The sequence below is a fragment of the Aspergillus fischeri genome, genomic scaffold (assembly GCF_000149645.3).
Source record: "Aspergillus fischeri NRRL 181 1099437636247 genomic scaffold, whole genome shotgun sequence".
Lineage (NCBI taxonomy): Eukaryota > Fungi > Ascomycota > Eurotiomycetes > Eurotiales > Aspergillaceae > Aspergillus > Aspergillus fischeri.
The window spans coordinates 2296878-2311336 of NW_001509772.1; the positions used below are offsets into that span (position 1 = coordinate 2296878).

The window sequence follows — 14459 nt, forward strand, 5'->3', positions numbered from 1 at the left end:
CCACTAGATAGCTAGTAGAACGCCACAAGGCGCCTCTTTAACTTATCATAAAGAGGAATGATAGACTACAGGAACAGATATGTAAACGGCAGGACGGGGCGGCAGCTGACAGTGACGCACAAGCTCAGTTTGTGATTGTACGCGCTTGTGTGCTTGCTTGATGGATGTCAGGACTGCATGCGCTCTGCCGTGCAATCAACGCAGAGTGGTACAGTATGAATATATATACTCGTATCCTATCAGAAGTGCTTGAACGGACTTGGACATTATGATATCAGATCATGTATCTGCAGCATAGTCGCAGATATTGATATAAGCAGCAACCAGATGTGATATGATCTTAGGACTGGCATTTACTATGCTTCTTGAGGCAGACTAGAACCAGCCCTTGCATTATTGCATCTGGGTCTCATGTCTGGGAACGTCAGATTGTAGTTTGCCATCGCTCAGCCAATGGAGTAGTGGGCTTCTCAGGTGCTGCATTCGCAATCCGGAGACTGTCTTTTCAGGTCTCTTGTAGGGTAGTTTGCTTTGCAACTGGATATCGATATATACCCAGCAAGCCCTCAGTTCTCTATTCAGAGCGCATAATATATCGACTGTCTTTTCCTTTGTCAGCCTAATGGCATCATCTTAAGAAGCATACAATAAAGAAGCTGATGGCTTCCTCACATTCTCCTTGAATTCGTTTATGGTCCTTACGATCCTCGGATATGAGCTGCGCATAGGTTATATATATTAACTTTTCATGCCTCTTTGATGGTTGATATATTCCGATTCCAGTCGACCACGCAACGCAACTATGTCAATTCAGCCTTGCTATATACTCAAAGTTATATGAGTTCTTTCCGTGGCGAGCAATCTGACATGGCATCCCCTGCAATATACCAACTCACCAAATGGCCAAACCGAATCCTTCAAAAGTTCCCTCAAATGTATCTACTCGGTATGCATGTGAGATGTGGATGAAGTAAGGGGTTACTAGAGATGCTCCACAGGGCATTCCCCAACACTCCGCAATGATGTAGATACTAGATTCCTTATCGAAATGAATTATGTGTTCTTGAGACAAAGTTCCTGAAGAATTTTTGTTCATATAGATACGGTGATGTGTGCACATTTCCCGAAACGGCCGCATTATAGCACTAGAGGTCAAGTTGTACATATCTACTCAAAAATCGTGCGTTCTCTTATTCAGGAACGAGCCATAAAGTCGGTAAAAATAAAGTCACTTGAATCATTGCTCTCATATAAGGAACTACAGCTCATGTTGAAGGCTGAAGGTGTAGACAGGTACCTGCGAGGAAAATCACACAACGAATCATCAGAACGGGTAAGAAGAACATCATGTCATCAATCAATAACCAGGTAAATCATTAAGAGGTTGGCCCAAAATTCCTGAATCTAGCTCGTTTCCGTCATGGAGCTGGTCATTGAATACTCCTCACAGCCAAGCAAGACCGATCAATCCCACAACGGCCGCCACGGACGCAGCTTTCGGGACTGTAGAGCCAGCCGCTGCATTGTTGTTCGGTTGAGCGCTGCCGCCATTGTTGGTGTTGCCGGACTGCGAGTTATCAGTATTACCGCCGGATCCAGTCGAACCGCCGGCATTGTTCGTCGCAGTTGGGGTTATACTACCCGAAGCAGTGCTCAGGATAGAGGTTGCAGCGGCCGCGTTATAAGTAGTAGTGGAGAAGGAGCAGGAGGTGAGAATGTCATATGCATCTGTACAGATATGTATTAGTTCTATTCATGGTTTGGGAAAGGCACATGCCATGCATAAGTCACCATACCATTGTCATGGGGCCCTCTGCGGTCGTCACGGTCATGGTCATGGTCATCGTCACGGTCATTGTCATGGCGAGTGCCATTGCGGGTGTCGTTTCTGAACTGGGAGATGCATGCTTCGCAGAGGGGAACCAAAGTAGGTGCCTGGTTCCAGTTGCAAATGCAGTTCATCTCCGCCCTGTCATCGTCGCGATGCGTGTTGTCGCACTGCTGGGCGATGCCCACCACAGAACTGCAGACGTCCCAGCAGCGATTAGGGACATCGTCACGGTCGAGCTCGGCTGCGAGAGCGATGTTGCTCGCGAGCATGAGGCCAGAAAGAGCGAGGAACTGCAAGGGACGCATTGTTGCTGGATTTGAGTTGTGGAAATGAATTGGACTGATGAGACTGGAAGCGGATTTCTGTATGTTTCTTGTGTTTTGAGGATGTAGACTGTGCGGTGAATTGCAGCGCGTTTATATATTGATCCTGCCCATCACTTCTTGGCGTGCCTCCCTTGATCGTCAGACTCCGAAACCAACGATATCATCGCCCAGGGTCCATATTCCACAGCGGTCTGTCTGCCGAGAGATTCAAAATAGAACAGGTGAAGTAGATGATCTGCTCCAACGGTCAGCTGTGGAAGAGCAAATGCGTCTCTAAGCCTCTCCAGATTCAAAGGCCAAGCATCATGTCTGAAGCAATGAGCCTGAAGATCGACACAGGATATCCATCTTCTCCAGCATCGGAAAGCAGCTGCCTGAAAGTCTGATAATCCATTGATCCGGTTTATGCCTGCCAAGAATGCGTTCATCGCTGCTAGACGGGTAAGGCGGGGGCTACAGCCATTCATGGCTGCAGATGAACCCTGGAGATAGTCGATGATGGTTTGTGATTGATCCAGAGAAACTGGAGAGGTTGTGGGTCAATTATTGTGGCTGCGTCCGCTATGAGTAATGAGTTGAGAGCTCAAAACCCAAAATCCTAGCATCCTCTTGCATTTGGTCGAGCTGATCGTTGCAATTACCATAGTTGGAAAATGCCTACAACTCGAATCACAAACAGCGGAATGGAACATCCCTCAATGTTTAAGGCGTGGCAGAGGAATGCGTTAAGTTCATGATGTCATTCCAAGATCGCTGCTCTGCTTCAAAGATAAGTTGTCGACATATTGCATTGGAAGAAACCATGAACAACACAGCGATGGATTGACAGATCCTGATTTAGAAAAATCAGTGATGTGATAGGCCTCTACACTGCTGCACCTCCTGCACAGGAATTGCAGCCCAAGTCCAGGGTGTGTCAAATCAATGCAAAACCGCAAACTGGGGTACTGCACAGCCTCTCCGCTATATATAGTTTGGTCCCCAGCACAATGATATTGTCATTTAAAGTTCTGACAACCAGTTAGAGGAATAAAAAAAAGATGTTGCCTAGTTGGAAGGAGACTGCGAAACCCCAAAAGGTAGCCATCAAGCAATGTTCTGCATGTAACATCAACTGTATTGGAGGAGCATTGGGGCTGATGCTACGGGGTATCTTGGCGGACAAACGGCAGGAAAATGAGCGGATTCATGAATACCATACGGGAAGAAGCGTTTGCTGTCTTCTTGATACCTTTAAACTGGACCGAGATGCACTTGTAGAAGGAATAATTGCAATGATCGCTGAATATCTCTGTGTCCCAGATGTCGGATTTCTCCGCGGCGTCTTATCATGCTCTGATATCTTCGATTATCACTTTCAGAGACTTAGAGCGGCACTTAACTGGGGCTTTATGCCCAAGAAGACTTAGATCATGATGAGGTCAAGTCACGTATATAACTAGGTCGATTGCATGATTGGTCCGGAGTCAACAACCCCTCCGCAAAGAACACCGAACTTGTTCCTCGGACTATCGGTCACAAACATCTGAGGATCTGGAAGTTCATTGACAGTAGCCTTCGGAACTGCTTCCGTGTTCAGTTCGTGGGTCCGATTGTGAAAGTTACTACGTTTTCATGGCACGAGCTGCTATCGGTAAGATGTCATGGGATAAATACATTCTGCGTTCAGTGCAAGAGGCACCGCCTGTTCATCTTCCGCTCTTCCTATACGGCACAGCGTGGAAGAAAGACCGGACAGCCGACTTGGTGTACCAGGCACTGAATGCAGGATTCAGAGCGGTTGATACGGCTGGTCAGCCAAAGCATTACCAGGAGGATTTGGTAGGAGAAGGTATTCGCAGAGCGATTCATGATGGAATACTTCGACGGGAGGATTTATACGTGAGCTGAAGCCTGAATGTGAGGGTCTCTTGACGCTCGCTAAAGTAAGAATAGATTCAGACAAAATTTACGTCCGTTCAAGGGCAGGATCCCAATAAAATGCCCTATGATCCCAGAACTTCGGTGACAGATCAGGTTCATGCCTCGGTCAAGTCATCCCTCCACAATCTTCGCGCGCCAGATGCCTCATCGAGTGTTGAAGATGCTTACATTGATACATTTCTTCTTCACTCGCCTCTGTCCACAATGGCTGAAACTATGGAGGCTTGGCTCACGCTTGAATCATACGTGCCTCATCGCATCCGCAACCTGGGTATATCAAACTGTACCTTACCAATCCTGAAGGAACTTTATGCCCGTGCGACGGTTAAACCGGCGGTGGTCCAGAATCGCTTCTATCCTGATACGCGATTCGACGTCCCAGTGCGCGCCTTCTGTCGGGCCCACGACATCATTTACCAAAGCTTTTGGACTCTGACGGCCAATCCGGAACTAGTTCGATCAGATGCGGTTCAATCATTAGCGAGTCAGGCCGAGATCAGTCCTGCAGCAGCATTATACTGTCTTGTCCTGGGCCTGGGTAACACAACTGTCCTGAACGGCACGACCAACAGGGCTCGGATGGAATCGGATTTGGCTGCTGTCAGGAAGGTCGAGCAATTTAGCAAGGACAGTCCCGATTCATGGCAGATGGTACTGGACTATTTCAAGAGAGTCATAGGCGACGATGTGACACTGTAAAGAAGTAGTTCATTTATCTCACTGTCTTGATCTGACATTCCATATGAGTATCGGAGTTGTTCGTCACTTGCAGGAGGAGTGGCAAATACGCAGAGGGAACATGGAATCAATCGAAATCAGTCGAAATCAATGGAAATCAACGGAAATCAATTGAAGCTTCTAGATCGAAGATCGAAACACGAAGGGAGCGCGAGATAGAGAAGTATGGGAAAAGCTTCAGAAAGGATTCGGCCGTAATCTCGGATCAAAGATATGCCTTAGGCCAGAAACAGTTAAGACGGCGACACAAAGTTCTTATGATAGCGCGAGATGATTGGTCGGCAAGTTAATTGAAGTGGGCGCATCAGGTGGGCAGTCCCATATATAGCAATTCGAGGATGACTTTCCATAGGCCTCAACTCTATCTCAATAACACAGATACTGCAATCGCAGAAGTCCAGCCTGAAAGACATTACATATCGATCTTACAGCGGTCAATTTCTGCATGTTGTTGATGACCTCCAGATAATTTCGGGTTTCAATGTGAAAGCGGGTCAGCGGCACGTGCTTTGGGCACTAGAGCGCTGACTCATCACAGAAGCCAATCGCCAGGCGAGATTTGGGCAGTCACAGCAGGTGATCTCATTTATCCGCCGCCAAGCCATCTCGACAAGAGGGATTTGCCAGTTTGTTGGCCATCTTGCGTTTTGCTGTTCTTTCTGCTAAGCATTCAGAATCGACCTGTACTTTTTCCCCTCATCGTACAGTCTTCTATCATCCTCATTTGGTTGTGCAGCGGCCGTTGGCATCGTCTACATCGTGTCCGTCAGCTTTTCCGACCCACAACCTCTGTTCGTCAGCAATTATTTGGCGCTCGCAGTGCTCGACCGCCTAAGACGGGACTGTATCCGGTAGCAATAAGTTCACCCATCCCACTGTCATTATCCTTGGTCCTTGCGGAATTGTCTCCCGGTGCTTCCTGTCTATTGTGTCCATCGTTGCATCCGGGCCTGCGAGGCGTCTGTCGCGTCTGTCGCGTCTCCGCCATCCATAACTCTCCTCTTTCCTGCCGTCAGCAACGCCGCTCTCATCCCACTGTCGTCAGGTGTTCTCTGCTTCCCTCTCGGCGATAAAAAGACATTACGATCGGGCTTTTGTTGCGATTATCCTGACAGGCTGTGCCACTGCGCCATTTCCTTCTCCTCTCCCCGGCTACAAGTCACCCCAGTATTGGACAAACCTTCGAAGTGATTTACATCCTCTGGCGACAAATCTTAGAAATCTTCAACGTCGCCTGTGGCCAGATTCCAACCAAAGAATACCGCAATAGTTGTTCCAGCGATTACTTCCGACCAAGCAGAGTCGTCAAGTCTGTCGCCTGTAATGAGTTCTCAAGGCGTAACTCGCAAAAGACCTGCTCCTGGCACAACCCCTCCTGTTCATCCCCAGCTGAGCCCAATCTCGAACTACCCCGCCGCGAATCCCGGCTCTCAGTTATCGAATGATCAGTTTTTGCAATGGGGTCAGAACCCTCCCAATGTCATAACACCACCTTACACCGATGCCGGCTCTTACAACATCGCGCCTTATACGACAAATCAAGACGTTCCGGGAGCCACAGTCACCGCATCTACCCAGCTTGCTCGCCGGCAGCTGCCGAATCAGCTAGTCAATAGGGGTCGCGGTTATGAACAAACGCCGTCTGTTTACTCCGATCATAGCAGTGGCGCTGGAGAACCTGGAGGATGGGGAGAAAGCCTGGATGAGCTCTATCGGCGGGCATTGGTCGCAAAAAGAGAGGCGCAGGCAAAAAGAAAACAGATACCCCCTTTTGTACAAAAGTTGAGCAGGTATGCCATTACTGAGATGTGCTCGTAAACACGATGCTAACTGCTATGGTTTTAGTTTCCTCGACGAGTCGAAAAATACCGATCTTATACGATGGTCTGATGATGGAAATTCCTTTATCGTGTTGGACGAAGACGAATTCGCCAAAACTCTGATTCCCGAACTCTTCAAGCACAATAACTATGCTTCTTTTGTTCGTCAGCTGAACATGTACGGATTCCATAAGAAGGTGGGTCTGTCCGACAACTCGATGCGAGCCAGCGAGCGGAAGAACAAGAGTCCCAGCGAATATGCGAATCCCTACTTCAAACGTGGCCATCCGGATCTACTGTGGTTGATACAAAAACCCAAGAACACCTCCGGGCAAGGCAGCAAGTCAGGGAAGGGGAATGTGCGAGTGAAAACGGAGGAGGTCGATGAGAACGAAAATGATGACTATGGTGAAGATGGTGCGTCCCGGGATGATCGTAACCGCAGTCGCCAACTATCTTTAGTCCCCGGAAGCATGATGCCCAAAGACCAACTTGCGGGTGTCTATCGGGAATTGCAGGCCATTCGGCAGCAGCAGCAAATCATTTCGAACACCATCAGCAAGCTGAGGAGAGAGCACGAACAGCTCTATGCGCAGGCTGCCAATTTCCAGGAACAGCATAATCGCCACGAGAATTCCATCAATGCCATCCTTACTTTCCTGGCCACTGTGTATAATCGCAGCCTCCAGGGACAGGACGGACCGCAGAATCTTGCCAATTCTTTCGCGGGTGTCATCTCACAGGATCAAGGTAACGTGGTCGACGTGGGCGATGACTTTCCACTGAGCGCGCTAGGTGCGGCCAATCTCAATAGCCCAAATGCACAGCGATCGATGAAGAAACAGCCTTTGCTGCTGAAGGCTCCTCCGACGACTGAGCGTCAGAATGGTCGCGCTACAACGCTCTCCCCCGCAGGTAGCACCTATAATCGCTCACAGTCTCGAAGCCATAGCCGACAACCCAGTGTTGCTCAGGCTGGCCACGTCGAGGAGGTCTTTGAAACGAGCCCTACGCAAAAAGATGCCACGAATTCGCAGAATCGGCAGTATCCCCAGAGCGACATAATGTCTGTCATTCAGAATACGAATGCGCGGAATGGTATTCCCACGACCTTTGCTGAATTTCCCAACGTGCTTTCATCCCTCGAGACTTCTGGCGGTAATTCTCCACTCACCCCAAATCAACGTGCAGATATGCTCCGACTCATGGCCAATGAATCTCACACCGATCCAAATATTCCAGTGCCTTCCAACAATGCTTTGATAACTCCGACGCCTCCACCCATGCCGCATAATTATAATGGCCGTCTTGCAAATACCCGTGCCGAGATAGACAACCTGATGAAGATGCAAGCCGAACAAGATCGTTCTGTACAGAACCTGACCAATCTCTTGCAACCGCTTAGTCCCACCGGGACCATTCCGGGACTTGCAGGAGGAGAAAATGGAAGCGTACCCCCACCCGCGCTTGACCTTGACCAAATCTTCAATAACGACTATTTCACGGACATTGGAGACCTTGAGCACAATAAGCCTAACATAGATTTTGGCGATACAACAAGCTCGGTTCCCGCGCACGCACCAGTCGACGCGCCCGTCACTACAGGCGCGGAAGACGTCAAGGATGGAAGCGACCTGTTCGACTTCGACCAAATCCCTCCCGAGGGCGATCTTTTCGATACGTCGACGGCCGCGCAACAGCAGAGCCCCGCTTTCTTCAATGGGTATGACGGTGCTGGCTATCATGCTGGCTCCGGGACAAACGGGCACACACCCATTGGCCACAAGACTCACAACGGAGATTCCGGGCGGATTGTCGAAACTCTCACCGACAGTGAAGCAACCAGTCCCAGCACTAACGTGGACGAGGTACCACAATACACTGGCCCGGCCGGGCTCAATGAATCTCACGGAGGTAAGGGAAATGGCGGCAATGCGAAACGACGCAGGAAGGCTTGATGTTGCATGACATCTACTAACTTGGCTTCGAGTCAATGAAGAAAGCGAGGAGGTAATCGTATGAGCCAGAGACGCACGAGTGGAACCAGGTCAGCAACGAGGAATCCCTACGGCGTGGAATATTCGGTGGGCGATCTGAACTTTTACGAAATTCAAGTCATACGTTTCATGATACCGTCTTCAATTTATGTCACCCTTTCCCATTTACCGAGCTAGCAAAGTAGAACAACAAAGTACTTTGCGGTCGATAACGGCACATAATGACGACTCTAATTTCTTTTCTTTTCGTTTCCTTCTTTCTACAACTCCTTCTATTCTACCAACATGGGCAACAACAACAAACACCTTGATCAAGATTATGAATTTTTGGGGTGGGATGATTCTATCTTGGAGGTTATCTCAGCGAGTCCATCCAGAAAACGGAATGATGGGCCTTGGTGCTGGGGAGCAATGTTTATGTCTTGTGATGTATGACTGGTTTCATGATTGAAGTACATAGCAACCTTTCAAACACGGCAAATATACTACTGTTCGTGTATATGCAAGGCTCAATCATCTGTGTATTTTATAGCCGGCACTCTAGGGCGCCTCACTGGCTGGTAGATGGCCATTCTAGAGAGGATCTTAGTGAGCGACAGGGTTAAGGGTCAGGCTTCACTAGAATCCATAGCTCGTGGGACTCATCGAGGGAATAGACGTTGTTAAGGTATACTTCAAGTTCCATTGGACATATCATGACATCACGGCTTCTCCCTCCTCCTTCGATCCCACTCTTGATCGCCAACACGCTCCCGCTTGCGATCCCGCTCACGATCCCGCTCAAGGCCGCGCCGTTTCCCACCCACGAACTCCTTCTCGCGTTCCCGCGGATCAATCACAACAAGGGAGTCGACATCGTCTGGGTGCTCGCGCTTCCACTGCAGATCTTTGCCGAGCATATCCTTCCCGAAGTTGAGTTCGTGCGTCAACCAGTCCCGGTCGTCGTCGTCGGGGGCCGCCTCTGCGGCGCCGGTGTCGTCCCATGATTTGCATGACTGGCAGTTGGCTATAAAGTGGAGGTCGCAGATCTGGGCCTCTTCATCTTCCGGTTCGGTGTTGGGGTTGGCTTGCGAGGTGTGTTTCGTGGTGTCTGAGGCTGAGGCTGAGATTGGAGTCTTTTCGTGAGGGGCGGACTTGGCGTCTGCGCTTTCGAGCTTCGCTCTGAAGGCATTGAACATCCGCAGGGTTTCGTCTTCCGCGGCGCTGCTGAAGCCCGTTACGCCGTTGGTGCTGCTGCCGCGGCCGGCGCCGTTGACGGTCCCTGGGGGTGGGCGTTTGCGGCCGCGGATGGCGGTCTCCGGGATCATGGCTTCTAGGGCGGACTTCTTGCGGCCGGTGTCTGCCGGGCCTGTGGCGACGGTGCGCCGCATCGAGGCTTTGAGGTTCTCGATCTCGGCCTTGGTCCGTGATAGGATCGACTGTCGTGCTGGAGGGGATTGGGGCGGGGAGCGAGCGGGGCTTTCAGGGTCGGGGAGGGGAAGCTGTGTCAAGGGGTCCGGCGTCTTGGGACGGTGTTTGCGCTCCGCGGAGAGGGCTCGTGTGGGGGAGGGCGAGCGAGGGCGCTTCCGAGTCTGCTGCTCCGCCTCTGGTGATGTCTTCTTCGGTGCGTCGTTGGCCGGCGGGATGCCGGCGTCGACGACTAGAGTCGGGTTGAATTTGGGCTTCGACGGCCGCAAAGGGACATCTTCGTCTCCTTCGTCGCCGCCAAAGCTCAGCAGTGTCTTGCCTCCTTTCGCCTTCTTCTTCTTTTTCGCCGCGGGCTTTTCCTCCGCCGCCGCCGGCGCAGTAGCAATCGTCTCCCGCTTCTTCAGCTTCCCGGCAAACGGCCCCAGCTCCCCGACCTCACACGAGACAACCTTCACAGGGTAAACAGGGCGCTCCGTCCCCTCCACGCGCTCCGCCTCCGCGATCTTCAGCACATTGTAGATACTGTCCCCCTCGACGCGCCCAAACAGCGTACACTGCCCGTTCAGCTCCCGCTCCGCGTTCGCCAGCGTGATAAAGAACTGGCTCCCGTACGTCCCGTCCTCGCTCTTCGCCATCCCCACCAGCCCGCGCCGGTTGAAGCGCAATCGGCTATGCAGCTCATCCCGCAGCACGACCTTCTCGTTCGGGTCGCGCGCTTCCGGGTCGTATTCGAATTCGGGGTACTCGTAGATGGAGGTGCCGCCTGAGCCTGAACCGGTGGGATCGCCGCCCTGCACGATGAAGTCCGGGACGATGCGGTGGAAGATTGTGCCGGCGTAGTAGTTGTCCAGGCAGTGTTGGAGGAAGTTCTTGCATGTGAGAGGGGTTTGGTTGGCGAAGAGGGCGATGTGGATGGGGCCGAAAGTGGTGTGCAGGGTGGCGGATGCGGTGGGCGGGGGCTCGGTGGTGTAATGCGCTGACATGGTGTATTTCTAGGATAGATAGAGGAGGTCTGTAGGGATAGTGAAGTGGTTTCTGTGATATCAGCTCTAGCACGGAGCCGAGCGGATTGAGCTCTACAGCTGTAACAGCTCCAGATGAAATAAAATTTCAGGCCCAATTGATGTATATGGAGTCAGAACCTGCAAGTCATGTGTAGACTTGTAAAGCATAATCTGAGTAGCCTCTGGAGTTGGGGAGGAGAGCGTAGGTTGGTGGTTGGTGCCCGGAGACGATTTTGCGGGAAGTTGTTGGAGCTTCTTTGGGGAACTTTCGAGGTCACGTCATGTTGCCGGCGCATGTTGATCCTAACGGTCCTCTACATCAACAACTCTAGGAAATTATTGGGCGTGGCATTTAAGATATCAACAATGTAAATTGCTTTTACTTTCGAATAGCTCAGGTATTTTCAAGATTCTTGCTTGAGATCGGGACATATCGGCTACTGACGACACAACATCAACGTATAGTTGTTGATATTCGTTTCTAGTAGCGAAACTAGTCCCCTGGTCTTCTAGTAAGGCTGGTTCTGGTGTTCGAGGGCTCATAACGCCAGGGGTTTCAGAGGGAACCATTCATACTCCATCAAATCGTGGACATCGCCTCGCATACCAGAGGGCATCATCATATGCAATCTCTCGAGATGGGTATATTCGTTCGAATCAGTCTATCTCAAAGATAGAGCCCCATCGACTTTCGTTTGGGTCAGATATTCCATACACATCACTATAACACTGCTCCATAACAGGGCAACTCGATATCATCAGTCAACGAGTTCGAGCATCAGAAGGCAAAACTTACTATACAGGCTCCTTGCCGAATGGGGGGGGGGGATTGTGGAAGAGTCGACGTGGAGTGTTACTTGATAAGTCGCTAGACTCTAGTCTAGTGGTTAGATAAATCCTAAATTAATAGAGGCGCACACTATCTATTGAGATAGTTAATACTTAGATGTTCTTAGCATCTCTAGTAGTATTCAGGATAGGACCAGTGTTTAGTGCTGGACATTAACCACCAGCCATCTATGCGAAGATTCGCACCTTGGACAAATGTAGAAAAGGCCGACGGGCATTATAGTGATAGAGATCGCTTGGCATATCTTATTTGTTTGACCTCTTTCCTTGATGGTTGAATTCATATGGGTAGATGCTTAGTCTTAGTGTGCCAATATTGCTGGGACAAGTACCTTCGCAAGGACTCCCTATCAACCCATTTCCTTGCGGCTTAACATTCGTTCCAAGTCATTTATATGCATTAATATCATATATTCATCTCTCATTGAACATATCTTAGTTGCTAGTAGCATTGATATCATGAGTCTCCACTTTGCTGAAGCCATCCAAACCCTCTCGTTATTTCCTATAATAATCGATATCAAAAGGTGATGCATCGCCTCAAACCTTCTTGGGCCCCTCAACAGTTGTGGTCTCAACTTCAGACACAGCACTCCGCTTCTTGGTGATTCTGAATCCACCGAAAAGCAGGAAGATCGCTTCCAGACCGAGGATCGCCGCCAGAGTGACCATAGCACCGATAACACCAGCGACAGGTCGCGACACTCCACCCTCGGAGGAGCTCGAGCCCGCAGAGGAAGAGTCGGATCCAGAAGAGGAGACAACGTAAGCGGCACACGCGCCGTCCGTGTTTCCGCACGCCTTGCACCACTGCTCGTCGTTCGTGATGGCGATCTTCTCGGTCTGCGCCACAAAGTCGGACCAGGGGATGGTGACGCTCGACTGGCCGTACAAGGGGTATTCGGCCGGGGTGGACGAGCTGCTGATGGTGCCGTTGTGGAAGATGAAGCGCACGCTGATCTCGGAGGCGGGCGGGAACTCGTCCGAGGTGGAGTTGGTGACGAGCTCCCAGGCCATGGAGGAGGCGTAGTCCGGGATGCCGGTGAAGTTGACCGTTGCGGCGGGCAGCTGCGCCAGGCCAAAATACGAGAGGAAGGTGCCGTAGGAGCCGAACTGGACGTTCAGTTTGCTCTTGCCCTTGGAGGTGATGGTCTCGTTGAGACCCTGGAGCATCTCGCCGGCGAGGGTGGAGCCTGCGACGGCGCGGATAGGCTCGGAGGCGTTGTAGGCCAGGTTGTACTGCTCGATGTTGGCGAGCAGGAACAGCTTCTCGCGGATCTCCGCGGAGGGGTAGTCGCTGCTCGAGTTGTGGATCGAGGCGACGTTGAGGAAGTCCCAGATGGTGTAGGCGGACTTGAAGCTTATCTTGGAGGCGGTGAAGGTGTCGTTAAGATATGGCGAAAGCGACTTGTAGAAGTCGCTGGTGGAGGCGAGCAGATCCTTGTACAGCGCTGAGCTGTAGTAGTTGTTGCTGCTGACCTCGGCGTTTTGGCACTGGGTCGCATCCTGCAACCAGGTATTGCTCTCGCTGTCGGTACCGGTTTCGATGAGCGCCAGAGGTATCAACTGGTAGCCGTTCAAGGGCGCCTCAACTGTCGTGCCATTCCCCAGGGTTTGACTGGCCATGGTTCCGACGGGGGGATAGACACCCTGCAGGAAACCAGTGGCCGAATTCTGAAGTACATTGTCCGAGGGAGCCGAAGCACTGATCTGGTTGAGATTGACAATCTCCTCGCTTATACCCTGAATGTAGTGCGAGGAGTTGGAGTTGATGTAGCGGTCATGGTAGTAGCTACCAGTGAGGAATACTTCCTTGTATCCCAGGTCGGTGAGTTGAGTGTTTCCCAGCACCTTGGGGGTCCGATCACCATGACGAGCGAAGATATAAGCTCCAAGAACCTTTTCTGCAGATGCGAGGGGCATGGCCACGAGGGCCAGCAGGACGCTGGTGGGTTGCACCGAAGTCCGCATGGTGAGACTGCTCAGCAAGATGACTTATCGAGGGCAGTAGAGAAAAACAGAATTTCGAGATCTTTTAGTGGATATCGCGATTAATTAAATATACAATTGGAGAACAACCCCGCGGAATCATGCCGTTGACTGTTATCATGGTGACCTCGTTTTAAAGTCAATGGACAGCGGGGACGAGACCAGACAACCACTGGTAACAACTCAATCTTCTTCTAGCTCAGACTGAGGGGTATTTCGGAGCTTGTCTTTGATAGTTGGTTGATAAACCTGCCTAGCACTAGACTAAGGTACTCATGGTCCCAAGGTAAGTGCTGTATCTGACCAGTAGCACCTTCGAGGGAGAATTGCAGTGCTAACCCGAAGGGCGTAATAGATACTCCATGTTGCAAGCAATGAGTCAAGAAGAGGAGAAAATTTTAGCTAATACCACCTATCAGAAAAGATAACGGCAAGTCAGTGGTTAACCGAGTGGAGAGAGCGATGCCCTGTTCCCGTATCCTTGCGATCGTCCACTTTGGCTGGGAAGCGGAAGTTTTATCTTTAAGGCTCGAGAGACTCTAGGACTCCTACTCCGTAGACCGACGAGAAATCCA

At 50.8% G+C, this 14459-nt stretch overlaps 5 protein-coding genes across 5 annotated transcripts, besides 3 other annotated features; 2 read left to right on the forward strand and 3 right to left on the reverse strand.

Annotated features, from left to right (window-relative positions):
- Nucleotides 1–1444: 1444 nt before the first annotated feature.
- Nucleotides 1445–2136, reverse strand: NFIA_040190 (putative GPI anchored protein; the record flags this gene model as incomplete). Its single annotated transcript, XM_001266339.1, has 2 exons — nucleotides 1445–1728; nucleotides 1797–2136. The coding sequence occupies 2 exons, from the start codon at nucleotides 2134–2136 to the stop codon at nucleotides 1445–1447; spliced, it is 624 nt and encodes a 207-aa protein (XP_001266340.1).
- Nucleotides 1820–1860: a microsatellite.
- Nucleotides 1822–1863: a microsatellite.
- A 1635-nt stretch (nucleotides 2137–3771) lies between the features above and the next one.
- Nucleotides 3772–4779, forward strand: NFIA_040200 (putative aldo-keto reductase (AKR); the record flags this gene model as incomplete). The annotated part of the gene is made up of 2 exons (XM_001266340.1): nucleotides 3772–3978; nucleotides 4093–4779. 2 exons carry the CDS (start codon nucleotides 3772–3774, stop codon nucleotides 4777–4779), a joined length of 894 nt encoding a protein of 297 aa, XP_001266341.1.
- A 104-nt stretch (nucleotides 4780–4883) lies between these two features.
- Nucleotides 4884–4929: a microsatellite.
- A 1212-nt stretch (nucleotides 4930–6141) lies between these two features.
- On the forward strand, nucleotides 6142–8596 carry NFIA_040210 (heat shock factor family protein; the record flags this gene model as incomplete). The annotated part of the gene is made up of 2 exons (XM_001266341.1): nucleotides 6142–6608; nucleotides 6664–8596. The coding sequence occupies 2 exons, from the start codon at nucleotides 6142–6144 to the stop codon at nucleotides 8594–8596; spliced, it is 2400 nt and encodes a 799-aa protein (XP_001266342.1).
- A 740-nt stretch (nucleotides 8597–9336) lies between these two features.
- On the reverse strand, nucleotides 9337–11025 carry cwc27 (putative peptidyl-prolyl cis-trans isomerase; the record flags this gene model as incomplete). Its single annotated transcript, XM_001266342.1, has 1 exon — nucleotides 9337–11025. The coding sequence occupies one exon, from the start codon at nucleotides 11023–11025 to the stop codon at nucleotides 9337–9339; it is 1689 nt and encodes a 562-aa protein (XP_001266343.1).
- A 1410-nt stretch (nucleotides 11026–12435) lies between these two features.
- NFIA_040230 (histidine phosphatase family protein) lies at nucleotides 12436–13866 on the reverse strand (the record flags this gene model as incomplete). The annotated part of the gene is made up of 1 exon (XM_001266343.1): nucleotides 12436–13866. The coding sequence occupies one exon, from the start codon at nucleotides 13864–13866 to the stop codon at nucleotides 12436–12438; it is 1431 nt and encodes a 476-aa protein (XP_001266344.1).
- Between the last annotated feature and the right edge of the window lie 593 nt (nucleotides 13867–14459).